Below are 21530 nucleotides of genomic sequence, written 5' to 3'. Positions count from 1 at the left end.
GCACTGCAGGGGGACCAACTATAGGCAAATGAAGGCAAGAACATGCCGGTGAAGAAGGATGGTGAGTTAGCCCCACCCACCCCTAATTTGTTTGGCTGTGTTGATGGTGCTGCTTTCAGACTGAATATTGTAATTAGGAACTGTTTGGCACAGCCCTGATCCAGGCTGCTGTTGTTTAGATATGGTTTGATGCTTGCTTGTTTCTCAGCTGCTTCTCAGTGGGCATCTTGTCCTTGCCTTCCTTTGCGGTGGTGTCTAATTCTGTTGGCTATGATGCAGCAAGTGATTTTGTTTGCAGGCATCATTGATGTCATCAACACAATCACAAGTGTCACCAGAGCCTGATTTTATGGCACTCTGGTTAAGTGAGGCTGAAGGCAGTGAGGGCAGAGGAAGAAGATAGTCACATTCAACACAGCAGATCTTAACCGCTGCCAATTCTCTTCTCGTCCACTTGACAGATTCATATGAAGACAATGCCTGCAGCAATGTTCAGGCTGCTAACGGGACAGGAGACACCACTGTACATCTAACTCTCATCAAAAGAACTGAATGATCCCAGCCATTCTAGAACCTTCAAGAGGAATTTTTGTATTTTGTAGGAACAGAAAGGGTTTGAACCAATTCGTGGATATATTCTGGAACCTCAACAGATCCAGCTTCTTTGCCTTTTTCTTCTCCATTTCTTTCTCTTTTAAACAACATTTTTTTGCCAAAAGATGAATCTGTTACTTATGGACCAATAACCAACTGACACCACCTTTCTAATACATGGAAGTATTTTGCAACATCATCTACAAAGCCCTTTCCCTGTGGAAGCTGGCAGCATAGGGCGGCATCCACCACAAACGCCCCCTGTGCAAACCCCACTGGTGTGTTGTCTGGGATCCAGCTGCAGGCAGTGGGGCCTGCGCAATCCCTCTTGCTGGTGGATTCTGCTTGTGGCATTTATTTGAACACTGACTGCGGCATGCCCGTCCCAGGTATGCACGCCTGCTGCTTCTAAGCAATGTGGCAAAACTGCCTGTGTAATTTGAGGAGATAAGTGAGGGCAGGCCAGTTTCGAAATGACCAAGAATGTATGCACTTCTGGTTGGGACTGGGGTTGGGGGTGGAGTGTTTGATGCTAAGCTACTGTTGTCCTTGGTATTCTTATTGACAAGTGTAACGTGTTAACAAGTTTTGATGAAACGTGACTTTAAGTGTGGAACAAGGGGTGGGGGCTGGTGGGGGTGATGGGGAGGAGGAGGTTTTTTAAAAAAAACAAAAACCCAGATGCAAAATAACAAAAGACTTGCCGCAATATAAAGCTGGATATTTATTTAGATCAAGTAAATTTATGGTTTTTTAATGACTGAAATTGTTCTTATGGATTTGCATATGGGGTACATGGGGTTCCTAGTTTTTAATATCCCACAACCTTCCATCTATTCCTCTTTGGTTGAACTTGAGTTTACTACCAGAAAGCCATGTTTAAATAGTTTTAAGGTCAATCCTGTTTCCTTTTTCTTGTTTTTTTTCTGAGCCAACATGTGGTCTGAATGTAAATGATGGCTGCAAATGGGGAAGTCATCGCCATCAACAGTATTAGAATTTGTGGAGATGATAAACCGAGTACTAGTAATGTTGTGTTCATTATGAGATAAATGTCAACTGATGTAACCTTTTTTGTCTTGATTTCTCTCTCTCTCCTTTTGGCCAAGGCCTTGAAAAAAACAATAATACACTGTGACTAAAGAAGCCTTACATGCAGTAACAGAAAAGCTTTAGGATTACTGTAGTTCAAGGAGTAACGCAGTAGATCTCTTGTTGCATGCAGGTGACCCTAGGAGAGAAATAATCTAGACTCGCTAATAAATTTGGAGTAATAAAGCACTGTGGCTTCCTTTGTTTGTTTTTGAAGTCTGCTTAGTGCAGGGATAGAAAACCTTCAACCCACAGGCCAACCCCCCTCACCCGCCTGTTCACTTGGGGGTCTGGCCAACAGTTCCCACCAAGCGGGTTCTGCCTCTGTGTGGGAAAAGGTCCCCCACCCCTCGGTTAGCAGGTGTGATGACACCAGGACCAGCTGGTGCGGCTGGTGGCACAGCTCCTTTCTCCTCCAGGGGGATTTGTGCAAGAGTGGCATGCCGTGTTCCAAGAGAGGCTGGGCAGAGCGCAGGCTTCAGCCACTGGGGCTTCATCTTGAAGTGACATTGCAGAAGGAATTTCCTGCTCACCATTCATCTTCCCCTCCAGAAATCAGCACTGCAGATTTTGAGGGAGTGCGAGTTAGCTGAATGCTTGGGCTTCCACTGGAGGTCACTGTAGTTGCATAATAGCAGAGATGAAAAAAGCATTTTCAGAGATGGCAACTTTTGGCATCTTTCTGAGCTGATACTGCAAAGAAATCCTTGGGGCTGGGGCTGTAGCAAAAGAGGCAAGGAGCAAGAGAGGGGCCCAGGTAGCCGCTGCCGTCTGTTGAATGAGCTTCTGTTGCAGCAGGGAGGGTGCAAGTGTTCCAGCTCCATAAGCGCTGGATGAAGAAGTGCTCAAGTTCTCGCACAAACGTTCCTGCTTTCTGGAACCACTCCCAAGCCCCATAGGACAGCTCTGCACTGAGCACTGGTTCTGGTTTGGTCCACAACTGCCAAATAAAAGGGGCATGAGCTCAACCCCCCCCGCCCGCGAATAAGACCCTTAGCTTTCCCCAGGGATCCAGCTTGCAACCTAGAAGAAGAGGGCACTCCAGATGTTGCCAGACCATGGACTGTGGCCAACACAGTCACTGGTCAGGGATGACGGGCATTGGTCCAACAGTAGTTAGTAGGTTACAAGTGCCCCATCCCACTATCCTGGGTCCAATCTTAGAATTGTCAATATCAGTGGAGCAGAAATATCTTTAAAAAGGGGAAAACAGCACATCAGTTAGCCCAAAAAGGGTGGGGACATAGACAATAAACACATCAAACTCCCTCCCCCAGAAACCCAACAGAAAATCCACATATTGATTGCAGAAAATCAATTCTGGAAGATGCAGTGTCCAGAAATACATTTTTTTCTTTTTTCTTTTTATTAAAACACTGTTCAGAATTAGTTAAAACACTTTTGAGGTACAGTGAATAAAATACAACTTCTAAGTTGTAAAGCAGGGTCATCGCAGCTTGGCAACGGGGGGGGGGGGCGGTGCCCTCCAGCCCCAAGCATGTCCTTCAAAACTTTTAAAAGCAACTTCTTTGAATGAGAAAAAGTATGTGTCTGTGTTTGTTTGTTAAATAATAAACCAATGGTCTTTTGCAAAAGGAGCCCCTTCAATAGGCAGCCACAGGAACCGGGGCGCTGTGCCACTGAAAGTTAAGATCCAAAGCCGGACCATGAAAGGAAGACTCTTCAGGGGTGTCTGTTGGGTTTGCTTTGCCTTTTAACGCCCCCCCCCCGATGCTGGGCTCCCCCAGAGGCCTGCAGTGGAGCTGGAATATTCCTCTGTGAAACAGCCACAGTACTTTGTCAAAGGATGGTTTCTCGACAGACTCCGATTAAACTGTGTGGTCTCTCTAAGCTGGGGCCAATGTGGGCCCTGCGTAACAAGGCCCCCGGAGAGCTCAGTGCCCCACAGCTCTGTAGGTGGAGGTCTTCCTGAAGCCGTTTTCTTGAGGCATCCACATTCTGTCGGGAGCTCATGATCACCTGCAGAGAAAGAGGAGAGGCACAAGTTGAGAGCAAGAAGAAAAGCGAGATACAGAGCAGAGCCAGAGGTGGGCAGACTGCAGACTTCTGGGACGGAAGGTTACGTTACTTTTTCCTTTATTCATATTCTGCCTTTTGGACCCACAAAAACACTAAGAGACAGCAAGAAAAAGTACTTAAACAGAAGCTCCGCCTTTTAGGGGTCTGAGGGAAGGTGTGGGGCAAGGCAAGTGGAATAGCTTGCCCCTGGCGGTTCCAGCAGGCGCTTGTAGCAAAATGTGCTGCTGCTTTTTAAAAAGCTAGAACCTCGAGAGCCACCGCCTGGTGCAAAATGGGGGAGCAGTATCTGGGTGGTGGTGGTGGAGCCGGATGCAAAATCGCAGTTCAAGGAGTCAAGCCAGTTACCTGCTGGCACTTTGTGGGGTGCACCGTTGGATGACCTGCACCTCCAAATTACCTCTGAGTCACTATAGATCACAGAATTGTGATCTTTATTCCCTAGCCACAAAATCGTACAAGTGTAAAAAAATAAAAAACAGAGAACATAATCTGGTGCAACATCCAACATCTTAGGAAGGTAGGAAACTGGATGGTGATGAACTACAATTCCCATCAGCCCCAGCAAGTGTGGCCAATGGCCAGGGATGATGGAAGTTCTTTTCTCACCTTCATTTCAGTTCCCCACCCACTTTGTTTGCCTTGTGTTCTCTGAGATGGTGGCAAACCCTCCGCCCAATTTCTCCCCGTCAGTTTACTTCTTCCATGCCTTCCAGCCTGTTTTTCCTCATTCTGCCAGCCCTGCCTTTCTACATCCTACTCTCCTCTAGTGTGTGTTTCTCTCTGTGTGAATCTGCCAGCCCACTTGAAGATGCAGCCCCCCCCCCGGCTGAGTCCCTGCCTTCCTGCCTGCATGAAGCTTCTTGTTGAGTTTGTGACTGCTTGGCTGATAGTGTGGATGTGCATCTATGAGTGCCTGTGTCTGCCTGCCTGCCTTCTCCTATGCCCACCCCCCACCTCTGCTTTGCTGGCCTGTTTGGTACCATCTGGCCACATCTGTAATGTTGGCACTGCCATGCAAAAGGGGCTGGGGCATTCTGCACATGTACATGGAATCTGCATCCACTTTGATACTGAGCTCAAAGCAACCTAACTGTGACTGGTTTTGATATCAAATTTGAAAGTAGCAATTTCACAGAGATCCCTAATCTGGAGAGTGTCGGTGCCCTCTGCCTGCCCTGGCCATTGCCTTCGCTCTGTTGTCCCCCAGTGACTGGTATCCAGCAGCAAACTGCCATGGAACAAGGAGATTCTACCATGGCCGTCGTTACCCAAACCAAAACGTTACAGCTGCCCACCTGGTCAATGATGTTTGCACTGAAGATGGCTTCTTCCATGTGCCGCTCGTCAGACTTGATGACCGACCGGATGCTGTTCACCACATGACGCACCTCCGGGGGAAGGTTGCAGTTTGAGTGCTCCAAAAACTTGGCCACCAGGATCTTCGTGTCCTTGTAGGCTTGCAGGTCCACCAGAGAGTGGGGACGCTCCTTGCAGATGGTCTGGAAGGCCTTTGGCTTCCGGGAGCGTTCAGCCTTTTTGGGGTCCCTCAATTTTCCCACTGGATGGAGCTGGTTTCTGGAGTCCTGATAAGTAGAGGCAGCCACGTGAGGACCAGAGGCAGGAACTAAAACCGAACGGGAAGAGAAATGTTATGAAGGCGGTGGGGAGAAATAGCGCTAATTCAGACACAAGGCCCACAGCGCGTTCAGTGGGTCATTGTTACCACCACCAGTGCCTATAGACAGAGCCAGCCCACTCATGAGACAGATGGAAGCAGCTGCTGTGGGCAGCAGAATCCAGGGGGTGTGTGCGTGCTCCTGCTGCCGGGGCTGAGCTCTCCTGAGCTCTCCTGGGACTTTGTGAGACCTTGCTGGAAGCTAGTAAGCGAGGCTTTGGCAGGGTTGGGGGCAGTTGGGCAGCACCTTCCCATTTCACCTGAGGCAGCAAAATGAGACAGGCACACCCCTGGCTGTATAAATCATTGTTCTGATATTATAATAATTGTTCTGATTGTTCCATGCCTGCCCTGTCATGATCAGTCAGCTCTCTAGGCCTCTTTGTGTACTACTCGTGCAAAGGGGGCACCACATGGGGGGGAAGCTGTGGCCTTCTGCCAGTGGTCCATCCCCTGGTATCACACATTGCACACAATATATGCATATATAAGAGAAATGCACACTAAATGCTGAGGCTAACTTGATAACAGAAAGAAAACGAGCCTTCAGTGTCATTGGTCCAGTCCTGTGGAATGCTCTGCCACTGGATATTCAGCAGGCACCTTCTGTGCTGACTTTTGAATACTGGCTGAAAAGTTTTCTTTTCTGCCAGGTCTATGCAGCCAATTAAGAATACATCCTTTTAATGTGGTTTTTAAATATGGTTTTTACTGTTTGGTTTTATGTATTTTTGCTGGAAACCAGTTTGATATTTTTAATGAAATAGTTGTCTATTAAATATTTTTATAAATTAATAAATAAAATGCTGACAACATTTTTAAAAATGCTAACTGATGCATTAGTGGCAAACTGAACTTTAAATGGAAAAATGAAAAACAGAAGAGAATGCAGTGTTGACAGGTGTGTTCACCCCGCAGTCCAACAACATCTGGAAATGTTATGTTTGTTTCTTTAATTTATAACTTTTAGATGCCACCTTTCCTCCAAGGAGCTCAAGGAAGCACACATCTTTCTTCTCCTCCCCACTTTGTCCCCAGAACAACCTTGAGAGGGAGGTTAGGCTGAGAGGGAGTGACTGGCCAAAATCCCCCTGGGAGCAACACGCCTGAGGGGGGATTCAAACCCTGGTCTCCCAGGTCCTAGTCTGGCACTCTAACCACTACACCGCCACTGGCTCTGTTGACCAGTATCTCAGCAGGCGACACTTACCTTCAGTGGCAGACGTACATGACAGAGGGTCACTAGTGGATCGGACTATGCTGGAAATCCTGGTTTTCCTCGTGCGCTGTTGGGCCATCCTCTCTGGGCAGCTGTGGGGCAAACTGTTTGCAGGCACTGAGCAATGGGCATGGTGAGTCTGTGGCCCAGCGGGTGGGATGAAGACCCCACAACACATCTTCCGTGGCTTCTGAGGGGGTGTGGTTTTGCATTCTCTGACTGAGCTGCGTGAGTCTCTCCTGGAGGCAGTGAAGTTCTCTGAGGAACAGTCTGAGGAGCGACGACGGGAGCAGGTCTCGGGCTCCTGGCCACGAGAGCCATGCACAGAGGTCTGGCTGGCCTCGTCGCCTGGGGAACCCTGGGAGCGAGTCCTATGCAGCCCACAATGGATGCTGTAGTCTAAGCTGGAGCAGCTCCTATTTACGGCACCTTTGTGGGTTGCTTCATATGAAGAGAAGCCCGTGGAAAGGAGGGACTCCTGGACTTCCAGGGAACAGAGGTCCTCTGAGGAGTAGCTGAGGTGCTCAGGGGTGTCAGCTGCTTCAGAGGCCACGTGGGAAGTGCTGTCCGCCGAGGCTGCAAAACAGAGGCGAGTCAGAAACTGCTGCAGTGCCACTATTGAGCACAGGCCAACCTGGTTTTATGATACCGTCAAAAATGCAAAGGGAGAATGAAATGAACAGAGGAGAAGTGTCATAAAGTGCCAACCTGGTTTAAATCAGCTGCACTGGTTCCCAGTTCATTTCCCGGCTCAATTCAAGGTGCTCAGACTTAAAGCCCTAAATATTCAGACCCCAAATTCAGGCCCCAAATATCTGAAAGACCCCCTTTTTTGCTAAAGACCCTTTCAGGTGCTGAGCTCAGCAGAGAGGGGTCCTCTTGGTAGTTCCTCTGTCCTCATCGGTTCAGGGGGTGGCAACCCAGGAGAGCCTTCTCTGCGGTGGCCCCTACGTTGTGGAACTCCTTCCCCACAGAAGTGCACCTGACACCTAGATTATACAGCTTTCAGAGAATGCTGCAGGTGCGCCACTTTACCCCTACCCTTACATTTTTTGGAGCCACCTGCCTTATGACTGTAAGTTGTTTTAAATTGTTTTTAAATTGTGTTTTAAAGCTGTAACCCACCCTGGGACCCTGGGCTGAAGGTACTGCAACACTCTTGATCATTATGTTTCTCATGTAGCCCTGAATCCTAAAGCCTGGGCTCTAACAAGAAGCCCTTGCTCCTTTGGGTGATTCACTTGTTTTCAGATAAACTTCCCAGATTTCTTAAATTCTTGGGAAACTCTTCTATTTTCCTTCATTTGTCTAGTGGTGTTCTTCCTACAAGCAACTCTCCATGTCCTCTTCTAAGGAAAACCCCAAGGAAGGTTAAATGAAATTTTCCCATATTTGGAGCTGGCTGGCATGTGCAGGCGCATCCTTTGACGAGCGCAAGATAAAGCAATGAGTCCCACACATGAATGGACTGGTGCAGATCTAATGCAGCAATGAACCTCTCTTAATTGCCTCTGATTTTGTGGTTTCAGCTGCCAGGTACAGTATCATCATCATCATCATCATCATGTTATTTGTACGCTGCCTTTCCATGGTTAAAACCAGAGTTTTTTCCCAGGGGGCACTCAAGGGCACGCAGTCCCAGCACCTCTTTTTGTGGTTGTCAAAAAGTGTGGCACTTACTCTGACAACTTCATGGCGAGTACAGGCACCTATTTTTCTAGGAAAAAAGCACTGGTTCAAACCATGGTCAAGGCAGTTTACAACATGAAAAGATTTACATAATTACAAAACATTACAAAAATAGTCATAAACAATAAATAAAACACTTCAGAAAGTACACAGCCAAATTGAACAATGGCTACATAAATCACAATAAGATCTAAAAATAAAGATACAAAAAAATAATATTGACAACACCCCAGCCCAAGTGTCTGCTCAGCAGCCTCAGCTTTTGCAGCTGGAGTCAGTCTGGGCCCGCCTTCCCCAGACCAGGTGGAAAAGCCCTGCAAGACAGGGAGCAGGTCTTCCTGGAGTCACAGCCAAGGTGGCCTGTGGTCACAAGTACAGGCATCAAAGTGGGCACGAGCCCTGTGCCAGTGAATGAGCAGTGCATAGATCACCTTGGCTGCTGAAGCCTGCTGTGGTGTTTCTCTCACCCAGACTGGGCTCTGTGACTTGCTGGTCCACAGTGGTGACCTGTGAATAGCAAAGAAAAGAAAAGAAAATCAGGAGCGGAAGCATTCACCATCAAAGAAATCACTCGAGATTTAGCTGCTCACAGCCCAGTCTTGTGCATGTTGATTTGGAAGTCCCATGGAGCTATGCTGGATCCTGAACCAGCATCTCTGCAGTCATATGCTGACACCAGACCCCGTCCCTGTGCCATCTCCAGGCTGATGGAGCATGCTCTGCAGGGATCTCACTGCTCCATTGAGCCCTAAGGGGCAGACCTGACTTGTACTCAGAATTCCAGTCCAAGATGGTGAACATGGAAGCAGGAGAGTCTTTGACCCAGTAGGCTTTTGCCTCTGGTACTACCCACTGTTGGCCTGTGGCCCTCAACAGGAAAAAGGTTGCCCATCCCTGCTGAGGTTGCTGCTTGCCATCTGAGGAAAGGGCAGCAGCTCACTGGGAGAGCATCTCTTTGCATGCAGAAGGTCCCAGATTCAATCCCTGTCTAACTATTCCTGAAGAAGAGCTGGTTCTGATCATGTGATTTATACTTGCTCCCCATTTGCATGGAATTACATTAGCCTTCCTCAAACTGTCACCCCCCCAAACTCCCAAAATGCCTGAGCATTGGTCATGCTGGCTGAGACTGATAAAAGCTGGGTTGGGCAGGTTGGGCACAGATGAAGAGTGATCAGATCCTGAATTCCTTGAACCCTTCTATCCCAGCTTGATCACTGAGATCCCCAGCAGGAGTGTCGTTGGTCATTCCCTGGGCTGGCTCAATGGACAATCAGAAATGGAGCCTTTAGTGTCATCGGCCCAATCCTGAGATTCAGCACACCTTCTGGGGGAAGTTTCAAAGGCCTCCTCACTATGCAGGCCATGAAGAAGACATCTTTCCACAATAGTTACCTGATTTCTACTTTTAACTTATTTTTGATGGTTTTTGTTGTACAGTGTTATAGTTTATTGCTGTAAACCACTTGGATTTTTTTTATTAAAAAATGACATAGCAGTATATGAATAATTTTTAAACAAACAAACAAACAATCCTCCCACTAGTGGTCTCTCTCACCTGATTGGCTGGGCTTTGTCCAATAACTGCTTCATAGGGAGGGGGCAGCTCAGATGGATAGAGCATTCCAGGGCTGTTGATGGCAACCTCGTACAAAGCGCCAAAGGGTGAGTGAGGGAAGTCCAGGTGGAGCCCTCTAAACAAGCACACACACAATGACAACAAGAATCAGCAATAGAGAAAGCCATCAACAAATGGGGCTTTAACATTTAATCAACAAAACAGTTCAATCAATTAAATCAACTTTTGCTCAGATGAAAGTGGTGACCTAATTAATTGGATGGCAGACATTTCTATAAAAAAATCTGATTTCTTTTTGAAGGCAACTACTTCTTAAAAGTGCAGAGGACAAGCAACCCCTTAGCAGAGGCATCTCCCTTTCGCTCACCCACAGGAGGGAAAGCCTCTTTCAAGATTATTCCTGCTATGATGCATTTGGGTCATCTAAAGACAAAAGATGGCATGCTTCTTGCAAAAGCATGCCGATTTACACTGTACTCAATGAATTAACCAAATGTTGTAGAATTTATCAGCTAAGACTTGTTTTGAACTTAAGGAACAGTCCTACTAAGAACCTATACAATGAATGAATGAAAATGCTGTCTATTTGAACTGAGCCTGCGGCTCCCAAGAGTGCCTTGCTATCTTTCAAAGCCAGCAGCAGCCCTGGAAGAATCCCTCTTTGCTGTCTGGGGCCTGGGACAGAGCAGCAGACCAAGAACCCTTTGCTGAGTACCAGCTCATTCATGGCTCTTGTGTGAACGGTTAGTCACAGGCTAAAGAAATCATTTACCTTTGTGCTTCTATCACAGGAGTGCATGTGTACTCGGGTGGGTAGTAGGGTGGGGGTGGAATTGGAGGGATGAACTCGTCAAAATCCAAGGTCTGGTGCCCCAAGATAGTCCCATGGGGCGTCATACAGTCAGGGTTGGCAGAATGAGACCTCTGCGGCAGGAACTGTGTGATACAAGCAGGAGATTCAAGATGCATTAGGAATAGCACTCAGTAGGTTCTAGCAAGTTCATACAGCAGGAGAAAGCACATCAGCTGCTAGTCAGAGCAAAAGGCAAAAACACATTTCCAAAGAAGACCCGTATACGAGTAAGGAATCACTGCATAATGTATGTTAAGTTCAGCATTAGAGGGAATGGTACCTCCTTCTAATTACTATGACACACAATCAGCATCGTTATCTTCATCATCGTCACCCATTTATTTGTAAGCCCCTTTCCCACAAGATTTGGCTGTAGAAAAAAGCAGTTTACAAAAAGATAAAACAATAATATAGTAACATTTACAACAATAATTTTAAACATACAAAAAGTAAAAATACTACAGCAGGTTAAAATTCACAGCAGCTTTCTAAGCATCTGAGCAGACTTGTCTAAACAAGAACGTTTTGAGCTGGCACTGAAAAGAGTAGAGTGAAGGCGCCTGCTTGATCTCAACAGGCAGGGAGTTTCCAAAGTGTAGGTGCTGCCACACTAAACGATGGAGTTCATACAAATGCAGAAAGGGCATTGGGAGGAACCTGTCGTAGTGCCAATTCTGCCAAATGAAGCACTTGAGTGGGCACAAGTTGGGTAAAGGTATCTCATAGTTGAGAGAGAGAGAGAGAGCGACAAAGAGGGGAGGAGGGAGGGGGAGTCTAGTCTAATCTAGTATATATTTTAGAAAACGATTTGTCCACTTGTTCCCCATGTTCAGCCACCTCTAGAGATATCATTGCCCCTCTCAGCACAAGGGATCCTAAGGTGGGGCAGTGGTCTTCATTGGCTTTTGAACTCCGTAAACCATACTACAACTAATACAGAATGCGGCAGCTAGACTGCTGACTGGGAGTGACCACATAACACTGGTCTTGAAAGATCTACATTGGCTCCCAGTACGTTTCCAAGGACAATTCAAAGTGACCTTTAAAGCCCTAAACAGCCTCGGCCCTGTATACCTGAAGGAGTGTCTCCACCTCCATCGTTCTGCCTGGACACTGAGGTCCAGCACCAAGGGCCTTCTGGCGGTTCCCGCACTGCGAGAAGCCAAGTTACAGGGAACCAGGCAGAGGGCCTTCTCGGTGGTGGCGCCCTGTGAAACGCCCTCCCATCAGATGTCCAAAAGAAAAACAACTACCAGACTTTCAGAAGACCTCTGAAGGCAGCCCCTGTTTAGGGAAGCTTTTAATGTTTAATAGAATATTTTATTTTAATATTTTGTTGGAAGCCGCCCAGAGTGGCTGGGGAGACCCAGCCAGATGGGTGAGGTATAAATAAATTATTATTATTATTATTATTATTATTATTATTATTACTACTACTACTACTACTACTACTACTACTACTACTACTATAAATCATGACGGCAGACCAAAACATGACTTTGGATTGACTATACCCATTTTTGGCAAAGGCTTGGCTGCCTCCCGGATAGCACCTCCAAACTCAGCATGAGGGTTGCTGGGGTGCAGGTAGCAGACTTTGTCACTGATTGGACATATCAGGACAGTGATTGACTTGGTATATCTCATATAGTATTTATACTGGGTTTTTACAGTTTTAGCTTAGAGGTGCTTTCTCCCATAAGGTATGCAGTGCTAAGTAACTATTACTCCACTGTATTACTTATTTTTCTCTTTCTGTCTTTCTTAATAGTGAGTGCATGGAGCTTCCCAGGAAATTGTAGAAACCAACAATATTGTGATTTTTAAATGGATAGTGTAATTTGTGAATTTTGACTTGTCACACAATAACAACAACAACCACAACAACTTATTATTTATACCCTGCCCATCTGGCTGAGTTTCCCCAGCCACTCTTCCGGCTTCTATCTCATCTTGGGAACCCTCATGGCAAGTTTGGTGATGATATCACAAGAGGTGACCAAACCTATACTAAACACAGGTTGTGTCACACCAAAGTCACATCCTGGTCACCACCACCTTGATTCAAAATGGCATCCACCAGTCAAGTGATGACAACGACCACTGCCCCACCTCGGGAACCCTCACCCCAGTATCCCGAGAGCCATCCAAATACCGTATTGGCCCAAATATAAGCCACACTCCCCCCCCCCCAATTCTGATAATGCAAAGTTAGAGTGTGGCTTATATCCGCAACCTTAGGCAACCCTGCAAGTACCACTGCTGCGGATGGAGGAATCATAAAAGGGGGAAAGTCGCCAGGCAGCCTGTGCACCACCCCCAAACACCGCTGCTGCAGCCGAAAAGTTTTTTAGGGTGCCACTGCCTCCCACCCGTTACAGGATAGATCTTAGCGGGGGGGGGGAGGAGCTGAGAAGTAAGTGCGCCGCAAACCAGCTGGGAAGTGGGTACGCCACACTCACGCCGCTGCAGGTGGACAACCACAAGGGGGGAGCACCAGGGAAGAGCGCTCATCACTTACCTGCGCCGGCAATTTTAAGGGAGCGGCTTATATTTGGGTATTGTCTTTTTTTCTTTTTACCCCTTGAATTTTAAAGGTGCAGCTTATTTGCGAGTGTGGCTTATATTCAGGCCAATATGGTACGTAGAGGACAAATTCCCCTAAAATATATAGTAGAGTCTTCCTTATCATTTTTCTCAAAGTTTGTAACTGTTTTCTCTACCTATGTAACAAAAAGGAAATAAGGACATATTTGATTAAAAAAAGAAGAAGTTTGTGTGTGTGTGTGTGTGTGTGCGCGCGCACTCTCTCTCTGCTGGCTCCAACATCCACTCCCTGCTCCCTAGGTAACACATGCCGTTCTTGACCTCCGCTCTCCTTGCCTCTTAGTCTTCCTGACACCAGTGGTGCCTTCAGACTGCTCACCTGGCTGCAAACCTACCTTTCACTCTTCTCCTCTCTACTGCTTTGTCCGATTCCTTACCTGATTCCACAGCTTGCCTTGCCCCCAAGTCTGTCTCCACATTTTCCCCAGATGTCCCTATCCTTCTGGGACTCAGTTCCTAGGTTCTCTGGGTCATTTGAGACCCCTATTCCCTTCCTTCTGGTAGAAAAATTATGTGTGGCTGTTAAAAAGGAAGTGTTTTGTAAGATTAAGCAGCAGGAAGCGCCAATAACTTTCATCCTGCACCCTAATATTGCATTCCTATTTCTAGAGCTGTGAAATTAAATCCCCATGAAAGTGTTATAAGAGTTCTAAATCCTCCACATTTTTTGTGAACCGAGTCTCTGGATCCCTGATATATATTCTGAATTTAAGATATCACTTCCATAAGAAGTGTTGGAAGTCCAGTCTCTCTGGGAATTATGAGGCAACTGAAAAGATTGTTGGTTCTTGGCTTGATTTCTGGCTCACAGAGGTTTCAGGAAGGCAACACATTTCTGCCTGTGGCAGGGTTTTGCTTGAGCCTAAGAGTTTGGCATAGGGTGCAAGCTGTGGGTTGCCTTTGAATGAACAGTGCACAGATAATTCCTGTGCCTGAACACAACACGGACCTATTGACTCCCAGGCAGAGAGAGGCCTTTGCCAACGCCTGACGCTTCATCTCTAGTGGGAGATGCTGGGGAGTAAATTTGGGACCTTCTACACACAGAGCATGTGTTCTGCTACTGAACTATGGTCATCTCTACCAGAAGATCTGTTGATGAATGTATTCAAAAGTAGAAAACTGAGAGGCAGGCTGTTCAGTGAAATGGAACCTAATGAGACCCACAATGAATTATTATTATTATTATACCTGTAGCTGACAACAGAAGCTATACAGTGACCACATACCATCATTAACTCCGTCTTACATTTGCTGATGGATACCATTGCTGGAACTTTTACAAGAGGTAATATGTCAAGAGTGCTTTAAGTCAGAGGGAGGCTGTGACAGTCACAATAAACAGCCCAGCATCATTACAGTCAATGGTATTCTCGTAATCCAGACATTGAACACAGTCCTTCAAACCTGGAGGTGGGGATGAAGGAACGGGCAACACCCTCAGCGGGAATATCCTGCAACTGAGGGAGGAATCATAAACTTCCCCCGGCCTGGGGCCCTCTGGACTGTGCAGGGCTACAACTCCCATAATTCCTGGCCTTTGGCTATTCTGGCAGGGGCTGGTGGGAGTTGTAGTCCAGCAACTTATGGAGGGCACCAGGTTGGAGAATGCAATGTGACAGCAATATTTTGTCACAGGCTCCTCTTGTTAATTCCTACTTCTCAAGATACACTGAGCAAGTTTACCATATAGTTCAGAAGAAAATGAGAAGTAATATTCCTTGAGGCTTGACAAGTAAGTTTAAACTAATCCCACTTCCAATCCTACGGTAAATTTAAGCCAAGCTTAGCAAAGGGTGTGATTTCTGGTTCAGTTCATGCCTTCAGATCAGCAGGACATTAAGCGACAGACCCAGGATACCACAAGCACAACTCGTAATTTAAGGGCAAAGAATCGATGCAGAAGGGATTACTGAGCATGCAGGTCGTAAAGACAGAAGGTGACTCACGAAGCGTGGAAAGAGATTGGATGGCCGTGATGATATATGCCAGTTTCGTGTTGCTAAGGCGTAGAACTGCTGACAGAGGAAGAAGGGCTGGCATTTAGGACTGATTATGTGAAGCACTAAGGCAAAGGAGGATCCTCATTTGGTGAAAAGGTAGAACATAAACAAAAATCTTAGCATTCTAGGGAGGGTGCTGTGGTGTTTTCTTATGAATCTGACTTGTTAACTTTTAACTTGACTTTCATGCTTTTAATTTGCATGAAAGGACCCTAGTGTTCCTTTGCCCTTGTAAGCTGTGTGGGCTCTGCTTGAAACCTGCCATGAGCAAGACCTGCTTGGCCCGTCCTTCAAACACCCAGAGCCCCTTCATCTCCTCCACGCTGGAGAAGGGGAAGAGGGGATGCTTGGAACATCTGTTTCCCACAAGAGGGAATGTTCCAAAAGAAAAGGATGCTCTCACTAACTGTTCTAAGCGCCTGCGAGTGCTTTTCACAAGGACACTTGCTTGGAACATGCACAACAGTTCAAACTCCTTTTCAGAGGAAATGGAGGGATCTCCTTTATCAGCACTTTTTATCATGCAGCAAAAAGAAAAAGAAAAAAATGCAGAGCAAAAACCTGTAAAGGTATGGATAAGAAAAGCAACTGTACTTGACTCAGCAACACCCCCTACCACTCAGCATGTTCCTTAGCACACACGTACACACCAATCTCAGAACTTTTTCTACTCTCATTCCCATCAATTATTGAGCTGGACCTTAAAAACTACCTTGTTAACAACAGAGTTTATAAATGGGCCAAAAAATAAGCCATCGCCAAACAATTCCCTTTTCTTCTTCCCCTGGCTGATTCACACGTGTTGCTGTTTGATGTGCAGCACATAAACTGTATCAGAGCAGAGCAAGGCTGGCCAATGTGGTGCCTTCCACATTGCCCTCCAGCTGTCTTTGGATTACAATTCTCACTATCCCTAACCATTGACCAGGCTGGCTGGGCTGATGGCAGCTGGATTCCCACAACAGCTGAGAGGCACCATGTCAGATACAGTACCGCATTTTTCGCTCTATTGGACGCACCGGACCACAGGACACACCTAGTTTTTAGAGGGGGAAATCAAGGGAAAAATATTATTCCCCCCCCCAGCCCCAAAGAGCAACGGACAGGCTACGTGCTTCCTCTTTAGCCTTGAGCAGCATCTTTAGCCTTGCACAACGTGATGGATTGTGCCCGCTGTCCACCGGGGCTGGACTAGATGACTCCTGGGGTTCCCTTCCAACCCTGCAATTCTGTGACCTCGGAAGTTGTTGGGGGTCTCCACCACTGGAGGCTTTTAAGCAGCGGTTGGGGGACCATCTGCCTGGCGTTCTTTAGCTGTGATTCCTACATTGTGAGGGGGCTGGGCTAGATGACCCTCGGGCGGCACTCCCAACTCTATACAGTCCTACACTTCTGCGGCAGGAGATCCACAGCCACTTCACACAATGCCCACTCCCAATTTTCATTGGAGAGACATGTGGCTTCACTGTCTAGGTAGGTACCCCCCTACCTGCCACTCTTCCCTCACCCCACTTAAGCCGAGGGAATTCCTGCCCAGAGAAGCTCCCAGGTGAGGCAAGGGTTAAGATCTACCTCTGGTAAATGGCTTTGTATCCTCCCTCTTTCCCTTTTCTCTTCTTCTTCTATGCTAGTTCCTTCTCTTGTGTTTTGTTTAATCTGTTTTTATTGTATACTAAAATAAAAGCTGCAAAGTTTCCTTTTTTATAATATTCCCCCCCCCTCCAAACTAAAACATTAATCTAGATAAAAACACTGATCCAGAAGAAAATAAGGGGGTGGAGAAAGGACGAAAAAAGAAAAAGAGGTAGAGATAGAGAGATTTTTAAAAAGTTGGCTTCTTTAGCCTTGTGCAGCCTCCTGCGGCTGGAGAGGCGTACTAGGCAAAAGAGGAAGCCCGGGCAGCGAGCGGGGTGGATCACGCTCGCTGCCCGGGCTTCCTCTTTAGCCTTGCACAGCCTCCCACGACTGGAGAGATTACGCAAGGCTTTTCCAGAGGAGGGAGAAGGGACTGACTGGCCGCGTCAGTCCCTTCTCCCTCCTGGGGAAAAGCCCGCAAGATTGTGTGTGGCTCTTGGGGGCTTTTCCTGCTTGCCTCCCCCCCCCCCTGCATTCGCTCCATAAGACGCACAGACTTTTCCCCTTAGTTTTTAAGATGGAAAAATTGTGTCCTATGGTGCAAAAAATACGGTATTTATTTGTTCAGTGCAGTTCTTTGGAGAATCTTAGCATCTATTATTCTAAGATGAGCCCTGCTGACTGAAGGAGACTGGGGGCTGCCTGGAGGACGTATCCTACCTTAGGTGGGGAACTGGAGCTGGCAGTCTGGACTTCCCCCACCCCTGCAGGCCAAAATGCCAGGTAGGCACGACATAGCCAAAAAAGCCCCACGGGCCAAATGAGGAGGCTGGTGAGTCATTTGCCCTGAGGGCTGAGACTGATGGAAGTTGTGAGTCCAGGAACATCTGGAGAGGACCAGGTTGGGGACAGCTGGATTACATAAGAGGAAGTGGGAGCTATGAATACAGAATAGCAGCATTCAACAGTTTCTAAGAGATCAAATGCTGAATCACAGCTCAGCTGACGAGATCATCTGGAGGAGCATCGTTGGTCATTCCCCAGGATCATTTGACATTGGCCCAGTCACGAAGAATGCTCTGCCAATAGAGATTCAGTACGTTTCTTCTCTGCCAGCTTTTAAATGCCAGCTGATAACTTTTCCATTGCTCCAGGCCTATGCGCCAATTAAGAATACATCCTTCCATGATGGTAAATTGATGTCTGTTTTTAACTTATTTTATATGGTTTCCATTATAGTTTTATTGCTGTTAACTTTGGTGTTTTTTATGACATAGTGGTAAACAAACAAACAAACAAACAAACAAACAAACAAACACAAAGTCCCTGAAAAGAGAATCTGGACTTGCCCCTTGGTGAGCCCCTTCAATATTGCATGGATACACCAAGGCAAGGGGGAAGAGATAGACGCATAACTGCACATTCTCTTGCTGGAATTCACTTACCATTTGCAGAATGTCAGAGGAGACCATCTGCATGCAGCACATCGCAGTGGCCAGAGCACAGACAATAGTGGAGATGATATTGAGAGCACAGACGCTAAACAACAGGTCCTGCAAGGGGGAGGCAGAGAGAGAGAGAGAGAGAGAGAGAGAGAGAGAGAATATGTCACTCCTTATCAAAGCAAGACAGACGATGGGTGCTAAAAACATTTCCAGCAGATTGGATAATAAATGCTGTCAATGGTTATCTGCTTGATGTGGGTCTTTATTAGGCCTGTCCAATTTACACTGCACAAAACCCTTTCATTCCTCAGAAACAAATGCGGGACCAACCCGTAGGAAAAACAAGTATAAAGCTCCTAAAAAAGGAAAATGCATCTGTTTGTATTGAGGCCACAAAAGCATTCCAGCAGCAACTCTTATTACAGTCTTTCTTATTTCTTATTAGTCAATGAAATTCTGCAAGCATAATTCTGCAACATTCCTGGCTACAATTTGATTTCCTACGGACACACACTTCCCTGGTGTGTGTGTGTGAGCCAGATAAATCTGAAAGCAGCCATCCCTTAATTGAAATTGCTTTGGAAGGCAATAACTGTCTGCAAAGTGGGGGGAAATATTGTAAATTTAGCTGTGATTCCTGCACTGTAGGAGCTTGGACTAGATGGACTAGAACTCTACAGTTCTGTGATTCTATGAAACAGCTATATTCATGGGTGTGAAGGGGAGCCACGGAATGCTCACAACCAGTCTTTCGTTGCCATGTGTGGTTTTCCTGGCCGCATGCTGGAGAAGCACCCTTGAGTCTTTTTCTAATTATATCAACTCTCCTGCAATAAAAAACCCCAAAAGATTCTTGGAGCATCTTTAACACTAACAAATTTATTTGGGCATAGGCTCATTCTTGGGCAGGGAGATAGCCAACATGCATAATGGGCTCTACACCCATCAGGCTTCCAGATTCCCTTTTTCAGAATAGCAGATGCCTTTGACAGAGGACAAATGCTCAGAGACCACAGCTCAGTGGTAGACCCATACTTTGAATGCACAAGACCCCTGGGTTCAACCCAGATACCTCCAATTACAAGGATCACAGGAGGCTGGGGGGGGGGAGACCCTTCTCTGCCTGAGCCCTTGCCAAGCTGCCGTCAGTCAGAGCAAACGGTACTGAGCTCACTGGACCTGAAAGTAACTTCATAAAGTCAACTTGTTTTTGAAACTGGAGGGCATTTCAGAAGCAGCTGACTCACACTTGAGAACATACATAGGATAGCACAGGAAGCTATTAGTCCATCTAGCTCAGTACTGTCTACTCTGACTGGCAGTGGCTCTCCAGGGTCTTGGACCTTCCCAACCCTACCTGGGGCAGCTTCCTTCATCTCTCAAAAAGTCACTTATATTTCAACTTTAGATAAAGTGCAAATGTATTTAAATTTAAGCAGTCTAGTAATTGGTTCAAAAACAGATTATTAGTCAACCCCCACCCCCTAAAAAAGGTTGACAACTCCTTCCTAACTTGGAACTGCCATCTTCCCTCCAGTGTGAGACAATGCTGATTCTTTAATTTTTTGGGTCATCACCCCCCCCCCTATCGCTTCTCGGCCTTTTGGCTAAGATCAAGTGTAGTATCAAGTGTGTGTGGTCATCACCCCTCAATTTGAAAAGATTTGACTGATACTTCTCAATTTTGCACCTGATGATGAAAAGCGGTGTCCTCAAAGGGTTTCCCCTGCTCTGATTTCAGTGATGCATACAAAAGACTAAGCAGTCAAAGCACCAGGTATATAATTTTAGAGGAAATACTAAAAAATGTTCTGTTAATGCAACACCTCAACAGAAAAAGAGGCCTCAGTGGAATTCAAGCCTTTGTCTCAAAGACAGGTGCAGTTTCTTATGTCTTGTTTAGTGGAATAACTTCCACACTCGGCCGATGAATTGTTGGCTTGGCGAACTTACAGGTGTGGGCAAGAAGGCTGTTTTCTTCATTCACCTGGAGGCTGCTGGCATTTGAATACAGGGAGCTCCAAACTGACAGGTAGCAGGTTCAGTCCAGAAAAATGGGTCATCCGGGTTCCAGACATCAAAGAGGATGCAATGAGACTGAGTGACTCTTCTATGCCCCAGTTTTTAGAAGTCTAGTTTTTTGCTAAGCAATTTATGAATCATATCCATAAAAAACAATAAAATCAAAACACAGTTCTGAAGACCTCCCACCTTGTTGCTCCATCAGCCAGGCATTCATTCCCTGCTCACCTGCCTCCCACACCTGAAGCTACCCCAAGAGAGCTGCGTCCCTCCCGCTGCCCCTCTCATGGTCATCCCCTGCGTCAGCTGGGAAGGCAACAGAAATGCAGCTCCCAAGACATTGAGGAGAACAAGTAGTTCAGCTTACAAAGCACTGATCCCGTTCCAGTTTCATGCCACCTACCCGCCTGTGTGCAGAAAATCTATGGCATTAATGAAATACAGAATGGAAGCAGCAAGTGAAAATATGGGTGGCATTAAATCAACTGTAAATTTGTTTTCATGTAAGTAAAGGAAGGAAGGATTTTTAAAATCCATGAGCATCTTCTTGGCTCCTGTATCTTCCCTGAATGGTGATTTCTAATCAGATATTAGGATCTTGTGCATGTGCTGCTTGTACAGAAAACCCAAGAAGGAGGAGAAAATTGCAGCTCACCATTCTCAGGTGGAGAATGTGGTTGCTTGATGGAGAGAGGCAGAAACCTTTGGAGCACTTACCATTTGGCTCTTCTTTGAATGGCCCACTGTGGGTAAATCCCAATGTTAGTACTACTCAGAGTAAAACCACTGAAATTAATGGGCACATTAGAGTCCATTCGATTCCCTGAGTTTTCTTTTAGGATGAAGGAATAATGAACCCCACTGCACTCAAAATTATGAAATTAGGCTGATTGGTTTTGGTGGGTCTACTGTGTAGGATTTAGTTGTTGCATTTATAAATGTTCTTAGCTGCTTTGAGGACTCCAGTTAAATAGCAGAATATAAGTATAGGGTGGTGGTGGAGGAAAACCCATGGAGTTGTATTCAGTGTTAGTCACACTCAGAGTTGACCCATGGGCATGGTTAATAGAGGTCCATGGATTTGAATGGGCTTGCACCTGAGTAAAAGTTGGTTGGGCACCACCCAATGGTTTCTTG

General features: G+C 46.4%; 2 protein-coding genes across 7 annotated transcripts in view; one reads left to right on the top strand and one right to left on the bottom strand.

Annotated features, from left to right (window-relative positions):
* The window catches only part of APBA2 (amyloid beta precursor protein binding family A member 2), a 122326-nt gene extending 120451 nt beyond the window's left edge, over window positions 1-1875 (top strand). For all 5 annotated transcript variants that reach the window (XM_082198046.1, XM_082198042.1, XM_082198044.1 and 2 more), the window contains one exon: window positions 462-1875. In XM_082198046.1, coding sequence (XP_082054172.1) covers window positions 462-533 — 72 coding nt within the window. In that variant the 3' untranslated portion in view covers window positions 534-1875. The remainder of the gene's footprint in view (window positions 1-461) is intronic.
* Window positions 1876-3016: 1141 nt separating this feature from the next.
* The window catches only part of ENTREP2 (endosomal transmembrane epsin interactor 2), a 190090-nt gene continuing 171576 nt past the window's right edge, over window positions 3017-21530 (bottom strand). Inside the window, exons 5-11 of one of the 2 annotated variants that reach the window (XM_082198057.1) lie at window positions 18372-18479; window positions 10661-10824; window positions 9868-10003; window positions 8777-8816; window positions 6612-7196; window positions 5022-5350; window positions 3017-3666 (exon numbers count right to left, since the gene is read on the bottom strand). In XM_082198057.1, coding sequence (XP_082054183.1) covers window positions 3487-3666; window positions 5022-5350; window positions 6612-7196; window positions 8777-8816; window positions 9868-10003; window positions 10661-10824; window positions 18372-18479 — 1542 coding nt within the window. In that variant the 3' untranslated portion in view covers window positions 3017-3486. Of the gene's footprint in view, window positions 3667-5021; window positions 5351-6611; window positions 7197-8740; window positions 8817-9867; window positions 10004-10660; window positions 10825-18371; window positions 18480-21530 lie in introns of both variants that reach the window. The other variant, XM_082198056.1, reaches the window with a different exon arrangement.

The sequence above is a fragment of the Podarcis vaucheri genome, assembly GCF_965113315.1.
Source record: "Podarcis vaucheri genome assembly, chromosome: 14".
NCBI classification, from domain to species: Eukaryota; Metazoa; Chordata; class Lepidosauria; order Squamata; family Lacertidae; genus Podarcis; species Podarcis vaucheri.
The sequence above is the reverse complement of the archived record's forward strand: the minus strand, read 5'-3'. Positions and strand labels throughout refer to the sequence as shown.